Source organism: Peromyscus eremicus, chromosome X (genome assembly GCF_949786415.1).
Source record: "Peromyscus eremicus chromosome X, PerEre_H2_v1, whole genome shotgun sequence".
Classification (NCBI taxonomy): domain Eukaryota; kingdom Metazoa; phylum Chordata; class Mammalia; order Rodentia; family Cricetidae; genus Peromyscus; species Peromyscus eremicus.
The window spans coordinates 28,392,804-28,411,206 of NC_081439.1; the positions used below are offsets into that span (position 1 = coordinate 28,392,804).

At 39.5% G+C, this 18,403-nt stretch overlaps 1 protein-coding gene across 2 annotated transcripts in view; it reads left to right on the plus strand.

Annotated features, from left to right (window-relative positions):
• Ppef1 (protein phosphatase with EF-hand domain 1) overlaps positions 1-18,403 on the plus strand; it is a 126,262-nt gene that overhangs the window by 20,557 nt on the left and 87,302 nt on the right. For both annotated transcript variants that reach the window (XM_059251016.1, XM_059251017.1), the window contains exon 3: positions 11,914-12,074. In XM_059251016.1, the coding sequence (XP_059106999.1) occupies positions 12,029-12,074 (46 nt within the window). In that variant the 5' untranslated portion in view covers positions 11,914-12,028. The remainder of the gene's footprint in view (positions 1-11,913; positions 12,075-18,403) is intronic.

The following is an 18,403-nucleotide window of genomic DNA, read 5'->3' on the forward strand; positions in this document are numbered from 1 at the left end:
GCCTAAAACAGCGTTTCCAATCCTGAACTGGCTCATGTTTTGGTGAGAGCTAAACAGAACTCTGTTTCTTTGTCTTCCTCCCTTCCCTTTTCCCTCCGTCCATTAATGGGGAGAGAATAATAGATTTAAAATAATTTAATAATTAATAACATACAATTCTAGCAGTCAATTACTGTTTCTAACAGACAACCAAATGATTCTAGAACAATTACCATTTCTTTCCATCCTGATTTTAAAATATGCTTTAACAAAGGCTTGATAAGCACCACCTATTTCTACTTTAATAAAAAGCTTTTATACCATCAAAATAGCACATATCTGTGTATGCAATGATGCAATAATAATGATTTTTAGTAATTAATTTTTAAGGAACTCTAGCTTAGAAATATTCATTTCTTTACTTATCTTTTCGGCGCTTATCAAACACATTCTATGGGAATGCACTGTACAGGTGCTGGAGATTCAGAGGGTATTCAGGAAGAAAGTTATCAGTATGGAGCTCACAGTGTGCAGAAATGAACTCAAGTTTCGTGCTTTTGAAGTTCCTAGTGACTCTTTTGCTTTGTTTTTATTTTTGAGACAGGCTCTTCCTCTGTATCTTAGGATGGCCTCCAGCTCTTAGTTTTACAAATTAATGAAATTTCTTCTTTCACAAGTTCTTTCAAAATTTTCTATTGCATATATTTATTTTGTGTAAATGTGTGGTACCTGTTACAACATGTATGTGGAGGTCAGAAGACAAGATTGTGAGATTAGTTCTTTTCTCCCACTGTGTGGGTTCCAGGGATTGAACTCGGGTCCTCAGACTTCGTGGCAAGTGCCTTCCCCCACTGTGCCATCTTGCCAGCCCTTTTTGAGAGTTTCAGACATGCGTGGAATCCACTCTGATTACTCTCACCTTCACTGTCTCTTTCTGCCTTCCCACCCCTGTCAAACTCCTTTCTCCCTATTGGTCCCTTTACCATGTTCATGTCTTTTTATTTTGTTTCGTGACCCACTGAGGTTAACCAGGGCCATTGGTGTGTCCTTGGGTCTGGAGCTATCTGATGAAGCCTGATGGGTGAAGACAATGACTGACCTCATCCAGAATCCTTCAGTAGCCAATGGTTCAGCTGTGAGGAAATGGGCTTCATGTGCCCATCCTCCACCTGGGACTGGGTACTGACAGCTTTAGTTCTTTCCAGAGCCCCAAACACTTGAGTCTTCTCTTTCCCTCTCCTGGGTGCTGAGATTATAGGCATGTGTTACTGTGCCCAGCTTCCTAATGTAAATTTGTTATGTGATGAATTAACTTTGAGGGGGCCTTGATACAAATGTCTTTGGAGATGCACTGCTTTTTTTCTGGCCAAGAAAAACATCAGGATTAAACTATATCACTTCCTGTTATCCAATCAGTGTTTGTTGCCTGCTCAGGGACCAACTCTTTAAAATTTTTTAAAATTATTTTATTTTATGTTTGTGGGTGTTTTGCCTACATGTACGTCTATGTACCATGTGCATGCCTGGTACCCATGGAGGCCAGAAGAGAGCATTGAATCCTGGTACTGGAGTTAAAGATGATTGTAAGCCAACATGTGGATGCTGAGAATATAGCCAGAATACACTGGAGGAACAGCCAGTGCTCTTAACCATTAAGCCAATGCCTCCAACCCCTCAAAGCCCTACTCTTATAATTCATAAAAATGGATAGAAGAAGTAGCATAAGGAAATATGGATACTATGGGAAGATAGTGGTTTTTGATCTGCGATATGTAGACTGCCAACATCAAAGTTCCCTGAAGGGTACACTTTATTGTTTATTTCTATACTTCTGGGGATTCAACTTGAGGTTCTTGGGCGTGCTAGGAAAGAATTCTACCACTCAGCTACACCCCCAGCCCATGGCTGTGTTCCAAGGCAGATTCCAAGACCCTAGGTTTTAAAAAGATGTCTAGCTTTATTGGTAAGGCCTGGGAATCTGCGTCTTAACCCCTCTCCCTCACTGGAAAGTACTGACTTGGAGAAAGCTGCTAGGTCTGGAATAATAACTTCAAAGGGGGATGAAAGAACTTGCTTTCTCATAGGTAACCACAAATGACCTTTGGGAAATTCCTGAGAGTGGAAATGGTACACTAATTTAAAAAGTGAGAAAAGAATAGATGCCCCAAACTACAGGCTTGTAATTATGACTGCAAAATTCAGCTTCAAATAGATGGATTGAAAGCACTTCTAGGAAAATGATTGCTAGGTAGAATCAAGGGTTTGCTAACACACGCCCTCTAGTAGAGACTGTCAAACTTTATTGCATATTAGAAGTATTTAGAAAACTTTAACAGCATTTTTATTCGTGTGTGTGTGTGTGTGTGTGTGTGTGTGTGTGTGTGTGTGTTCATCTATGTGTAGGTATACTGTATGTGCTGTGGAGGCCAAAGGACAACTTTATGTATTATTTCTCAGACGCTGTCCACATTGTTTTCTTGAGACAGGGTCTCTCACAGGCCTAGAAATCCTTGGTTAGGCTAGGCTGGCTGGTCACTGAGACATAGGAGTCTGTTCATTTTTTGCCTCCTCATTACTTGCTCTACAAATGTATACTACCATACCTGGTTTTTGTTGTTGTTTTGTTTTTTAAACCCGGGTACTGGAGATGAAATTCAGGTTCTTATACTTGCACAGCAAGAACATTACTGACTGAGCCATCTCCCTAACCCCGTCATCCGATGCTCAATCATCCCATCCAGTAACAATCATATGAGAATCTCAATTGGTAGGTCCTGGGCATCAGTCTTTTTTAAACTCCTAGAGATTCTGATTTAATGGTTCAGGCTGAGATTGGGAGTTTTAAAAAGCCCCTTCAATAATTCTAATTGCTAACAAATTTTGACAACTATAGGTCTGTATGACACTAAGCAAGTTGCTTAACTTTCTTGCACTGTGTATACATACTAATTGTAAAGATCTTTCACATCTTTAAATGTCTGTGATTCCTTCATTAAAATCTCTCCAAACTGACTGTTTTCCTTCCTCCCTCCCCAGACCACATCCTTCTTCATCTCCTCTTCTTCCTCCTCCCCACCTCCTAAACAAATAAGCTTAGGCTGATAGATTATGAATGTAGTAGATCTGTGGTGATCCTGAAGAATGATGTGGAGTGTCACAAGGCTTGTTCAGCCTTTGAACTTGAGCTTGTTAACATTTTTATCCATGTGTTGTGTGATAAAACTTTTCCTGGGGAGATGCAACACACAAGCCCATGGTAGACCAACGTATGGATACCACCAAAGTCCAACTTGGTGAACCAATGAATTTAATTGGGGTTACTTACAATTATGGGTGAAGGGTTACTTACAAGAGCAGGAATGACTCAAAGACAGCTGCATCACCAAAGCCCACCCCAGCATGAGTGACAACTTATAAAAGCTGGGAACCTGGAGTATACTGCACAGTCTACAGGCAGCTCAACAAGTTGGAAGGTGTCCTTTCCAGATGTCTCAGTCAGTCTAAACCTCTTTTAGGCAGCTGGTATGGTCTCAGAGTCTTTACTGTTTGGCTTCTCTGAGAGTGAGCAGCTTGTTGGAGAGTGACTCTTGGTAGTCTTTCTTGCTTACTCTAGCTGAGAGGAGCCTAGTGAATCTAGTCAGTTTCAGGGACTTCCTGAAGCTATTTTGAGTTGTTTACCTCCCTGCTTAAAGAGCTTCCCTGCAGGATATGATGTTTCAATATTGGAGGAAACTGTTATATAACACCATGATTTAGAAAACAAATATGCAAAAGGAGAAACTGAGGATCTCAGATTATAATTAATAAATTTGGGGAAGGTCTTGGGCCTTGTTTTTTTTTTGTTTGTTTGTTTGGGGTTTTTTGTTGTTGTTGTTTGTAAGGAGCCTCCTCCTTAGTGACTCTAAGGAACAGCCAAAAATTTCACTTTAACTTGGTTTTTGGCATAGTTAAATGTTTTTTTGTCTCATAGTCAGCCTCCAATTTGTGGTTAAAAGCCTAGATAGATTTAATTACTCTCAGCTTAAAGCCAAAGCATCTGATTTATGTTAGCTCAATTGGTAGAGTGCTTCCCTAACATGGATGAAGCCTCCAGCACTGAATAAACTGAGTGGTACATATCTGTTATCCTAGTACGTGTGAAGTGAAACAAGAGGATTTGGAGTCAAGATAATGCTTGGTTGCATAGGGAATTTGAGGCAACCCTGGGCCACATAAGACTCAATCTCAAAATGAAATAAGACAAGTCCCAAAATGCAAAAACAAAACTACCACCAACAAAACAATCCACAAAAGAAATTCCCATCCAACTTGAAATAACCCAATGTTTAGAAAGGTTGATTAACTCAATACATAATGAAATCAGTTCTGAATAGAAAGTCTGGTTATTAAGGTTATTATTGATTGCAAATAATTTTATAGTTAAATTTTATTTATTTAATTTTGGTGCCTGGACTTGAACTTAGAGCATCAAGAATGCCACGAACATGCTATACCATTGAGCTATATTTCTAGTTTTGTCATTTTAATGTTTCCCTTCTTTAGCTGAGTTGAAAATTTTTTTTTAATTTTTATTTTGCAATACAATTCAGTTCTACATATCAGCCACGGATTCCCTTGTTCTTCCCCCTCCCGCCCCCCTCACATTCCCCCCAGCCCGCCCCCCATTCCCATCTTCTCCAGGGCAAAGCCTTCCCCGCAGACTGAGATCAACCTGGTAGACTCAGTCCAGGTAGGTCCAGTCCCCTCCTCCCAGGCCGAGCCAGGCAACCCTGCATAGGCCCCAGGTTTCAAACAGCCGACTCATGCAATGAGCACAGGATCCGGTCCCACTGCCTGGATGCCTCCCAAACAGATCAGGCCAATCAACTGTCTCACCCACTCAGAGGGCCTGATCCAGTTGGTGACCCCTCAGCCATTGGTTCATATTTCATGTGTTTCCGTTCGTTTGGCTATTTGTCCCTGTGCTTTATCCAACCTTGGTCTCAACAATTCTCGCTCATATAAACCCTCCTCATTCTCGCTAATTGGACTCCCAGAGATCCACCCGGGGCCTAGTCATGGATCTCTGCATCCAGATCCCTCAGTAGTTGGATGAGGTTTCTAGCTCGACAATTAGGGTGTTTGGCCATCCCATCACCAGAGTAGGTCAGTTCGGGCTGTCTCTCGACCATTGCCAGCAGTCTGTTGTGGGGGTATCTTTGTGGATTTCTGTGAGCCTCTCTAGCACTTTGCTTCTTCCTATTCTCATGTGGTCTTCATTTACCATGGTCTCCTATTCCTTGTTCTCCCTCTCTGTTGTTGATCCAGCTGGGATCTCCCGCTCCCCAAAGCTCTCTTTCCCTCGACCCTCGCCCTTCACTACCCCCACTCATGTCCAGGCTGTTCATGTAGATCTCATTCCATTTCTCTGTCATTGGGCGATCCCCGTGTCTTTCTTAGGGTCCTGTTTTCCAGGTAGCCTCCCTGGTGATGTGAGTAGCAGTCCAGTCATCCTTGTTCCACATCTAGTATCCTGCTATGAGTGAGTACATACCATGTTTGTCTTTCTGAGTCTGGGTTACCTCACTCAGGATGATTTTTTCTAGATCCATCCATTTGTCTGCAAACCTCATGATGTCATTGTTTTTCTCTGCTGAGTAGTATTCCATTGTGTATATGTACCACATTTTGTTTATCCATTCTTCAGTTGAAGGGCATCTAGGTTGTTTCCATGTTCTGGCTATTACAAACAATGCTGATATGAACATAGCTGAACAAGTGCTCTTTGTGGTGTGGTTGAGCATTCCTTGGGTATATGCCCAAGAGTGGTATAGCTGGATCTTGGGGGAGATGGATTCCCAATTTTCTGAGAAAGCGCCATATTGATTTCCAAAGTGGTTGTACAAGCTTACATTCCCACCAGCAGTGGAGGAGAGTTCCCCTAGCTCCACATCTTCTCCAGCATAAGGTGTCTTCAGTGTTTTTTATCTTAGCCATTCTGACAGGCGTAAGGTGGTATCTCAGAGTTGTTTTGATTTGCATTTCCCTGATGATTAGGGATGTTGAGCAATTCCTTAAATGTCTTTCAGCCATTTGAGTTTCCTCTCTTGAGAATTCTCTGTTTAGTTCTATAGCCCATTTCTTAATTGGACTGTTGGGCATTTTGATGACTAATTTCTTGAGTTCTTTATATATTCTGGATATCAGCCCTCTGTCAGATGTGGGGTTGGTGAAGACCTTTTCCCATTCTGTAGGCTGTCGCTTTGCCTTGTTGACCGTATCCTTTGCTCTACAAAAGCTTCTCACTTTCAAGAGGTCCCATTGATTGATTGTTTCTCTCAGTGTCTGTGCTACTGGTGTTCTATTTAGGAAGTGGTCTCCTATGCCAATGCGTTCAAGACTACTTCCTACCTTCTCTTCTAGCAGGTTCAGAGTAGCTGGATTTATGTTGAGGTCCTTGATCCACTTGGACTTAAGTTTTGTGCACGGACATAGATATGGATCTATTTGCAGCCTTCTACATGTTGATATCCAGTTTCGCCAGCACCATTTGTTGAAGATGCTTTCTTTTTTCCATTGTGCACTTTTGGCTTCTTTGTCAAAAATTATATGTTCATAGGTGTGCGGATTAATGTCAGGGTCTTCAATTCGATTCCATTGGTCCACATGTCGGTTTTTATGCCAGTACCAAGCTGTTTTTATTACTGTAGCTCTATAGTACAGCTTGAAGTCAGGGATCGTGATGCCTCCAGAGGTTGTGTTATTGTACAGGATTCTTTTGGCTATCCTGGGTTTTTTGTTTTTCCATATGAAGTTGAATATTATTCTTTTCAGGTCTGTGAAGAATTGTGTTGATATTTTTATGGGGATTGCATTGAATCTGTAGATTGCTTTTGGTAAGATTGCCATTTTTACTATGTTAGTTCTGCCTATCCATGAGCATGGGAGATCTTTCCATTTTCTGACACCTTCTTCAATTTCTTTTTTCAGGGACTTAAAGTTCTTGTCATATAGGTCTTTCACTTGCTTGGTTAGTGTTACCCCCAAGGTATTTTATGTCATTTGTGGCTATAGTAAAGGGTGATATATCTCTGATTTCCTTCTCCACTTCTTTGTCCATTGTATATAGGAGGGCTACTGATTTTTTTGAGTTGATCTTGTATCCTGCTATGTTGCTGAAGGTGTTTATAAGCTGTATCAGTTCCTTGGTGGAATCTTTGGGGTTGCTCAAGTATACTATCATGTCATCTGCAAATAGGGAAAGCTTGACTTCTTCCTTTCCAATTTGTATCCCCTTAATCTCCTTATGTTGTCTTATTGCTCTGGCTTGAACTTCAAGTACTATATTGAATAAGTATGGGGAGAGCGGACAGCCTTGCCTCGTTCCTGATTTTAGTGGAATTGCTTTGAGTTTCTCTCCATTTAATTTGATGTTGGCTGTTGGCTTGCTGTAAATTGCCTTTATTATGTTTAGGTATGTTCCCTGTATTCCTGATCGCTCCAAGACCTTTATCATGAAGGGGTGTTGGATTTTGTAAAATGCCTTTTCAGCATCTAGTGAGATGATCATGTGATTTTTTTCTTTGAGTTTGTTTATATGGTGTATTACATTGACAGACTTTCGTATGTTGAACCATCCTTGCATCCCTGGAATGAATCCTACTTGATCATGGTGGATAATTGTTTTGATGTGTTCTTGGAGTCTGTTTGCCAGTATTTTATTGAGTATTTTTGCATCGATGTTCATGAGGGAGATCGGTCTGTAGTTCTCTTTCTTTGTTGCATCCTTGTTTGGTTTAGGAATCAGGGTAATTGTAGCCTCATAGAAGGAGTTTGGTAATGTTCCTTCTGTTTCTATTGTGTGGAACAATTTAGAGAGTATTGGTATTAACTCTTCTTTGAAGATCTGGTAGAATTCTGCACTGAAACCATCTGGTCCTGGGCTTTTTTTGGTTGGGAGACTTTTAATGACGGTTTCTATTTCATTAGGGGTTATTGGACTATTTAAATAGTTTATCTGGTCTTGATTTAGTTTAGGTATGTGGTACCTATCCAGAAAATTATCCATTTCTTTTAGGTTTTCCAGTTTTGTGGAGTAGAGGTTTTTGAAGTATGACCTGATGATTCTCTGGATTTCCTCAATGTCTGTTGTTATGTCCCCCTTTTCATTTCTGATTTTGTTGATTTGGATACTCTCTCTCTGTCTTTTGGTTAGTTTGGATAAGGGCTTGTCTATCTTGTTGATTTTCTCAAAGAACCAACTCTTTGTTTCATTAATTTTTTGTATTGTTCTCTTTGTTTCTATTTTATTGATTTCAGCTCTCAGTTTGATAATTTCCTGGCATCTATTTTTCCTGGGAGACTTTGCTTCTTCTTGTTCTAGAACTTTCAGGTGTGCTGTTAAGTCACTAGTGTGAGATTTCTCCAGCTTATTTATGTGGGCATTTAGTGCTATGAATTTCCCTCTTAGTACTGCTTTCATAGTGTCCCATAGGTTTGGATATGTGGTGTCTTCATTTTCATTGATCTCTAGGAAGTCTTTAATTTCTTTCTTTATTTCTTCCTTAACCCATTGGTGATTCATTTGGGTATTATTCAGTTTCCATGAGATTGTAGGTTTTATGTAGTTTTTGTTGTTGTTGAAATCCAACTTTAGACCATGGTGGTCTGATAGAACACAGGAGGTTATTCCAATTGTTTTGTATCTGTTTAGATTTGTTTTGTGGCCAAGTATGTGGTCGATTTTAGGGAAGGTTCCATGGGGTGCTGAGAAAAAGGTATATTCTTTTTTGTTAGGATAGAATGTTCTGTAGATATCGATTAAGTCCATTTGGGTCATGACATCAATTAAGTCCTTTATTTCTCTGTTAAGTTTCGATTTGGGGGATCTGTCCAGTGGTGAAAGTGGGGTGTTGAGGTCTCCCACTATTAATGTGTGGGGTTTTATATGTGATTTAAGCTTTAGTAATGTTTCTTTTACATATGTGGGTGCCCTTGTGTTTGGGGCATAAATGTTCAGAATTGAGACTTCATCTTGGTGGATCTTTCCTGTGATGAGTATGTAATGCCCTTCTTGATCTCTTTCGATTGATTTTAGTTTGAAGTCTATTTTGCTGGATATCAGGATGGCTACACCCGCTTGTTTCTTAAGACCGTTTGATTGGAAAGTCTTTTCCCAGCCTTTTATTTTTAAGTAGTGTCTATCTTTGAATTTGAGATGTGTTTCTTGTATGCAGCAGAAAGATGGGTCCTGCTTTCGTATCCATTTTGTAAGCCTATGTCTTTTTATAGGTGAATTAAGTCCATTGATATTGAGGGATATTAATGACCAGTGATTGTTCATTCCTGTTATTTTTTGGTGGTGATGTGTGTGTACTTCTCTTCGTTGGGGTTTACTGCTGTGGCTTTATCTATTGCCTGTATTTTCGAGGGTGTATCTGAGTTCCTTAGGTTGGAATTTTCCTTCTAGTGCTTTCTGTAGGGCTGGGTTTGTGGATAAATATTGTTTAAATCTGGCTTTGTCATGGAATGTCTTGTTCACTCCATCTATGATGATTGAAAGTTTTGCTGGGTATATTAGTCTAGGCTGACATCCATGGTCTCTTAGTGTCTGCATTACATCTGTCCAGGTCCTTCTGGCTTTCAAAGTCTCCATTGAGAAATCGGGTGTTATTCTGATAGGTTTGTCTTTATATGTCACTTGGCCTTTTTCCTTTGCTGCTCTTAATATTCTTTCTTTATTCTATACGTTTAATTGTTTAATTATTATGTGGCGAGGGGACTTTTTTTGGGGGTCTAGTCTGTTTGGTGTTCTATAGGCTTCTTGTATCTTCATAGGCATTTCCTTCTTTAAGTTGGGAACGCTTTCTTCTATGATCTTGTTGAATATATTTTTTGTGCCCTTGAGTTGGTATTCTTCTCCTTCTTTTACCCCTATTATTCGTAGGTTTGGTCTTTTCATGGTGTCCCAAATTTCTTGGACATTTTGGTTCATGACTTTGTTGGCTTTAGTGTTTTCTTTGACTGATGAATCTATTTCTTCTACTGTATCTTCAACACTAGAGATCCTCTCTTCCATCTCTTGCATTCTGTTGATTATACTTGCATCTGAAGTTCCCAATCGTTTTTTCAGATTTTCTATTTCCAGCATTCCCTCTGTTTGTGTCTTCTTCATTTTTTCTATTTCCCTTTTCAGGTCTTGGACTGTTTCCTTCATTTGTTTCATTGATTTTTCTTGATTTTCTTTCAGTATTTTATTGTTCTCTTCCAGGACTTTATTGATTTCTTCTAATTTGTTTGCCCTTTCCTCTAGTTGTTTACAGCATTCTTCACATTTTTTTGTCTTTTCCTCTACACAAGCCTCTAGCTTCTTCATGATGTCATTCATAAGGCTATTTTCTTCTGCTTCTTCCAATTTCTGATGTTCAGGTCTAGGTGTTGGAGGAGGGCTAGGGCCTGGTGATGCTGTATTGCTATTCATTTTGTTGTATGCGTTTCTGCCTTGACGTCTGCCCATCTCCTTGTGGTTCATTCTTGGCCTTATCCGCACACTTGGTTCAGACAGAGCTGACAGATTCAGGGAGTCTCTCTCTCTTGTCCAGATGGGAGCTCTCTTGTCCAGATGGGAGCTCTCTTGTCCAAATTGGAAGTCCAGGGCAGGATGGGAGCTCTTGTCCAGAAGGGAAGTCTGGGGCAGGATGGGAGCTCTTCTCTCTCTCTCTCTCTCTCTCTCTCTCTCTCTCTCTCTCTCTCCTCCAGAAGGGAAGTCCAGGGCAAGATGGGAGCTGGGGGCCCGTCTCTAAGTCTCAGGAAGAGGCTTGGGGCTCGGGCGGATGGGCGTGGGGGCAAGGTGTGGAGACTGCAGGGTCTGCCAGGGGTCTTGGAGAAGGGGATCCTTCCTGGTGGGGCTAGAAGGGAACCTGCCCGGTGGCCAGAACCAGGGGCCAAGTTGGGCAGGTCTTCCCCGGAGTGGCTGATGCCCAGGGATGGGGTCCGGGGCAATCTAGGGGACTCACCTGAGCTCCAGAAGGGAAGTCCGGGGCAAGATGGGAGCTGGGGACCGGCCTCCGAGTTGAAAAATTTTTTAAGCTTTTAGTGTAGAAGTAAAAGAAAAAATACAGTTGTTCTCTGTGTTCTTATCAATAAATGTAAATAGGCCATCTGAATGTATCACAAAATAGAAGAAATACCCTCCCTGCCCCCCAGCAAACAATGGGATGAGATGAGCAGATGCTATGCTCTGCAGAGGAACCCTGTTGGAAGCCTTCATCTGGTGATTCCAAAAGGATTAATTGGGTGGCCTTCTCTGAAGGATGTAGTAAGTATGAGGGGAGATGGCAAGGCTTTGGAGCTGCCTCTGCCACATCTGGAAGCTTGTTTAAGGACACACTCAAATTATGATTTATAAGTTTTAGGAGAGGTCTTGAGTCTCCTGTTTTGTAAGGAAGGCCCTTCTTGACTGATTCTAAGGAATATTGCCAAAAACTCACTTTGATTTGATTTTTGGCATAGTTAAATGTGTTGTTTTTGTCTCATAGCCTCCAATTTGAGCTTAAAAGCCTAGATAGATTTAATTACTTTCAGTTTTAAAGCCAAAACAACTGAATTATGTTAGCTCCTCCATATTCCATCCCCTGTATTTTAATTAGAAAATTATACACTCTTGCATTTCAGTGTTTCTCTTCATTTTTAGTGCCCAATTTTACACAAAGCTTGAACTGACCTGAACATGGGAAACTATCATTTTGGTGTAGCAGCAAAAACTATCTACAGCTATTTTGTGGCCATTCCTGTGGTTTGAAAAATAAACAAGGATCAGATTATATGTGCTCACTTTTCACATCAAGTGATGAACAGCAATTCAGAAGCATAAAGTGAGTCCTGCTGAGCAGGCCCTTAGCTACCATGTTGTTAACTGGTGCTTTCTCTCCCTCCCTGCTCTGTCTTCCTCATTAGCATCCATGTGCTGAAGGGAATCCGTTAAGCGGCTTCTTGAAGCACAAAGGGAGGGACTTCACACTCAATCTTGGAGCCAGAAGTTGAATTTGTAAGCACTATACGATTTAGAGTCATGGGCTGTGGCAGTTCTTCAATAAAAATTAACAACACCGAGAAAGGTGAGTGCTGGGTACAAGCCTGTTTTTATGAATGAAAAAGAGGGATCAAGCTGAATGCACACTCCTTCCTGTTTCTTGTTTATTATTCCCATGGTTCTCAAGCTGCCCTGTGTGTTTCTGTACTAAAACATCATTATGTGGACTGAAGGTGAAATATTAGGGGAACATGGGAAACCATCTGTAGAAAGATGCAGCTTTGAGATTATGATATACTATAAAGTATTATTTAAGAGATGTGTTTGATTTCATTTCAGTTAAAATGTTCCAGTATAAAGTATCAATTTATAACTCAGTGACAAGGAACCAGAAAGACAATGGAATTTATATATCTACTTCTTCTATACTCATGTAATAGGCATACTATACCTATATGACATTTAGTGATGGCATTGAATTTAATTGGATTTTATAGCTCAATGATCACATTTTAAAAATATCTATTCAATGTAGAACTTCATGAGATTTGCCTTATGTTTTTAAAATATTCTAGTGAGAATGCCAGATATTCATTTCCAAAAGAAGTGTGTTGCTTCTGCATAGATGACATACCCACTTCTACCTCCATGTAGTTGGAGACTTAAATGTTGCCTTTGTTTATTTTGTACAGAGATACTTTTCCATAGCTACTGGAATCCAGCTGAAACTCACTTGCATGTTTTTAAGACACCTAGCTTCTGCAAGCAAACTAAAATAACAAGCTGTGACAATTATATGAACACTTTGCTATTAAGCTCCATTCTTTTGTTATCTAAGTTACGGGTTCTTTCATTGGTTTTTATTCTATATCTCGGTTCAAAGTTTACCCAGGTTTATGGTAGAGAGTTTAGGAGGCGGAGTATTCTATGCTAGTTAGTCTAGGGTATTTTCTTTGGGGAGTCAACTGTTGTTCTCATCAGCTGAATTGTGCTAGGTTTGTAGGCTAATTTCTGATATTAGGAAGGAATATGACAGGTGTATTAACTGTTTGGAATCTAAGTGTACCACAAACTAATTCCATGGTAGTAGTTTATTAACACAGAGGAGACTATTACCTTATTTGATTATACAAAATGAGTGAACAAATAAAGTGTTTTATTATGATACCATTCTATGTACATCATGTACTTTGCCATACTCATATGTATTTTGCTCATATTCACCTTCATATTACCTTTTCCTGCCTACTCCTTCACAGTTTGTCGGATTTCTTAGGTTAATAAAACACTAAGCTCAGGCTGGAGAGAGGGTTCAGTGGTTAAGAGGAATTGCTACTCTAGCAGAGGACCTGGATTTGGTTCTCAGAAGCCATGTGGTGGCTCACAACCACCTGAAACTCCAGTTCCAGGGAAAATGATGGTCTCTTCGGGCTTCCATAGGCACTATACACTCATGGTACACATATATACATGCAGGCAAACATTCATATACATAAAATAAAAATTAATAAATCTTTTTAAAAGATCATATATTTAAGGGCTGAAAAGATGGCTTAGTGGTTAAGAGCACTTGTTGCTCTTCCAGAGGACCCAGGCCTGTTTCCCAGCACCCACATATTGTCTTCGACATCCGTAACTCCAGTTCTGGGGGACCTAAGTGACTTCTAGCTCTTTGAATTGCTTTTCAACTTTTAAAATGTTATTTATAAATGGAAATACTAGCTTAGGTTTTGTATTGCTTTTTCTTTTAAGTAATTTATTGAGGTAAAAATTCACATAACATGAAATTAGCCATCATAAAGTAAACGACTCAGTGGCATTTAGTGTATTTATGATATTGTATAACCACCACTCTTGTCTCATTCCAAAATGTTTCCACGACTCCAAGGTAAAACCCCAATAGTTTTTGTCTATTTCCATCTCCTTCCAATGTATAACAACAGTCAATTTGTGATCTGTCTCTATGGATTTATCTATTCCAGATGTTTGATTGCAATGGAACCATATACTATGTGGCCTTTTGTGTTTGGCTTCATTCTTGTTGTAGCATCTATCAGTATTTCATTCCTTTTTATTGTTGAATAATACTTCACTGTGAGAATAGACCATGTTGTGTTTATCCCATTTATTAATTAGTAGATACTAGGTTATAAGTTGTTTATGCTTTACCCCCTTTTTGCTATTATGAACAATGCTTCTATGAACAGTTATGTATAGGTTATTGTGTAAACAAAGGATTTCAGTTTTCTTAGGAATATACAAGTGAGTAAAATTGCTGGGTCAAAATGCTTAACATTTTGAGAAACTTCCAAACTACTTCCTCAAATGATTACACCATTCTGTGTTCCTACCAGCAATATGTTAGTGCAACAAATTTTCCACATCCTTGGCTCCATTTTTATTGTGTTTTTAAAAAATAATAACCATACTAGTGGGTATCAGGAGGCATCTCATTGTGGTTTTTATTTGTACTTGCCTAATGACTGATGATTTGGGGCTTCTTTTCATGTGGTTATTGACCATTTGTACCAGTCTCTTTAGATAAGTGTCTATTAAGAACATTTACACTCCCAATTTTTTGAGACAGGATGTCACTAGGGAGCCCATGGGGCTGTAACTTGCTATGGAATATAGATGCCCTCTGTTACTGCCTCCTGAGTACTGGAATTATAGGCATGTGCTGCCATGTCCAAACACCCACTTTAAGAATTGTTATTTTTATACCATTTTATTGTAAGAGTTATTTATGAATACTATATACAAAGTTATTATCAAATATATAATTTGGAAAGCAGCTATGCTTATCAGTGTTCACCCACCTATCACTCAATATATAATTTGTAAGTATTTTTCTCACTCAATGACTTGTCTTCAAATATTTTTTTTTGTTATTGTTTTCGAAGTGGTCTCCTGTAGTTCAGGCTGGCCTTGAACTTACTATGTAGCTGAGGATAACCTTAAACTCCTGATCTGCCTGCCTCTACTTCCCAAGTGTGCACCACCATGTCTGGTTTAAGGCATGGTCCAGGCTGGTCTTGAAATACTGAACTTTATGCCTTGTATTTTTTAGCACTTGCCTACTAGCATGATGCGTTTTTCGATTTTTCTTTCTTTCTTTCTTTCTTTCTTTCTTTCTTTCTTTCTTTCTTTCTTTCTTCTTCTTCTTCTTCTTCTTCTTCTTCTTCTTCTTCTTCTTCTTCTTCTTCTTCTTCTTCCTCCTCTTCCTCCTCCTCTTCTTCTTCTTCTTCTTCTTCTTCTTCTTCTTCTTCTTCTTTCTTCTTCTTCTTCTTCCTCGTCCTTCTCCTCTTCCCCCTACTCATCCTCCTCTTCTTTTGAATTGAGAAATAACAGTGTTTTGCTTCATTTAGTTTGTGAACCAACATGCTTAATTAGGATTACTTACTGGAGCACAGGTGAGGGATATTTACAGAAGCATGGACCATTTATCAGTGGCTATACTGCTGAAGAATATCTCTCTCTTCTGTAACTGTTAACTGCCTATAGATCTCAGGGAGGGCCTGGTACTCATCAACTCTTCCTCTTTAAATTCCTTTACTGTGCAGTTAAAATATAACATCAAAGAGCAGCGCATGGTTTCTAGCTGCCATCTAACTTAACTGCCCCCCTTGTGAGTTTAGTGGTGTCAGCCTGGAGACCCAGGTTTATATTCCCTGGTGGGGAGGTAGGTGTGTGTGTGTGTATGTGTGTATGTGTGTGATACATACATACACACACACACACACACACACACACACACACACACACACGCACGCACACAGACAAAGAATCCGTTTTTTTTTTTTTTCCTGAAGGGAATCTTTGAAATCTTTTGGATTTCAATATAGGTTTAATACCAGAAAGTAATTCCAAATGAAATGTTATGAGTTAAAGAACTAAGATAGAATAAAGGCTCCATTTCCAAAGCCCCACACTTGATGGTTGGTGAACCCACCTCCTCCTATAGGGCATATGATGGACTGGGGCTGCAGACACTCTACATCTGAATCCTGAGGTCAGTTCTGTTACCATGTAGGGGTCTTGATCAAGTTCATCTTCTCTGCCAATTAAGAAATTAAAAGGCAGGGAAAAACTCAAGCTCAATAGGTAGCAATGGGGGGAATTCTCAAACACAGCAGTCTGCTAAAGAAATCTGCTAAAGAAAGGCCTTTATTAGGGGTGAGGCATGTGTGCCTGCAGCAAGCACACAGAGAGAAAGACTCTCTGCAAAGCAGAGGTGATTTTTAACATTCTTTATAGTGTTCTTTGCAGTGAAAAACTTTTCAATTTTGACCAAGTATAGCTTATTTTTAATTTTTGGTTTCTTTTGCTTTTGATGTCACCTATAATAATTGTTGCCAAATATAAGAAGATTTATGCTCATGTTTAACCCATAAGGTCTTTGTAGTTTTAGTTCTTACATTTAGATTTTTTGATCCATTTTGAGTTATTTTCACATATATGAGTTATGGGTATAAATACATTCCTTGTATGTGGATATCTGGTTCTCCCAATACCATTTGTTGAAAAGACTACTTTTTAAAATTGTCTTGACACTCTCACAAAATGAATTAACTGGAGGACTGGGGCATGTAGCTCAGTGGTAGACTGTTTGCCTAGTGTGTGTGAAAGTCCTGGGTTGTGTATTCAGCACTAGAAAAAAATATGGGACTTCAGATGTAGCTCAGTTGGTAGAGTACCTGTGTAGCATGCACAAAGTCTTGTTTTTGATCAATAGCGTGCTATAAAGCCAGGCAGAGAGCACACATCCATAATCCCAGCACTTAGGAGACAGATACTGGAGGATCAAGGTCATCCTTGGCTACCTTGCAATTTTGAGGCCAGCTTGTTTTATATGAAAGCTGTCGCTTAGACTTTGTTTCTCTTTTACAAGGTTATTGTAGGTATTTTGGGTCTTTTGTATTTTCATAAGGATTTTATAGTTAATTTATCAATATATTTTAAAAATCCATATGAAATGTTTCGGGGGGATTATACTGAATATGTCTGGGGAATATTGCCAGCATAACAACTGAAACATGAAATCTATGAACATAGTATGTCTTCCCATTTATTTAGTTTTGGGTGCTACTATAAATAAGAGTGGTGGTACACGCCTTTAATCCCAGCACTCAGGAGGCAGAGCCAGGCGGAGCTCTGTGATTTCGAGGCCAGCCTAGTCTACAGAGCGAGAACCAGGACAGGCACCAAAACTACACAGAGAAACCCTGTCCCCAAAAACAAAACAAAAACAAAAACAAAAAAAATTATTTTCTTAACTTTTTAAAAATATTCATGCCAAGTGTGTATAAAATAACAGATTATTTTTCAAGACAGGGTTTCACTGTGTGGCCATGGCTGTCCTGGAACTAGCTGTATAGACCAGGCTGGCCTTGAACTCACAGAGTGAGTGCTGGGATTAAAGGTGTACGCCACCGCAACCTGACTAATAACTAAATTTTGTATCCCCCAAAGTTTTTCTAACTTGAGTTATTAGCATGAAGAGCTAGTTATTTAGGGATTTTTATTTATGTCCTTTCATGTAAAAATAGGGTTAGTTTTACTTTCTTCCAATGCTTTTCATATTACATTATTGCTTAATTATTCTAGCCAGATACTTTGTTTAAATACTGAACAGAAACAAGAGGGTAAATTTCCTTGTATTGTCCAGTCTTCATTGCCAACCTGACTGGATTTAGAATCACTTAGTAGACTGAGCATACTTCTGTGTTTATCTTTGAGGGCATTTCAAGATGGATTAGCTGATAGAAGAAGACCCACTTTGAATGTGGGTAGCATAATCCCATGGGTTGGAGATTTGATAGAATACATTATTTTATTTTAATTAATTTTTCATGCAATATATTTTGATCATGTTTCCCCCCCCCCCAACTCTTCCCAGATCCTCCTCACCTACATATCCATACCCACCCAACTTTACATGCTGGCTTGTGCTCTCTCTCACTCTCTCTTTCTCTCTCATTATTCTAATAGGTCCATCTTTATATGTTACTTGGTCTTTTACACTTGCAGCTTTTAATATTCTTTCTTTCTTCTGTACATTTAGTGTTTTGATTATTATGTGTTGTGGAGAATGTCATTTCTGATGCAGTCTATTTGGTGTTCTATAAACTTTTTGTACCTTTATAGGCATCTCCTTTTTTATTTAATTTTTTTTTCATTTTACATACCAACCACAGTTCCTCCTCTCTTCTCTCCTGCTGCTCCCCCTTCCCTCCTCCCCACGCAACCCCCCCCCCCCCACTCCTCAGAGAGGGTAAGGCCTCCCATGGAGAGTCAACAAAGTTTGCAGTCAAGTTGAGGGAGGCCCAAGCCCCTCCCCCCTGCATCAAGGATGAGCAAGGTATGCCACCATAGGGAATGGACTCCAAAAAGCCAGTTCATGCACCAGGGATA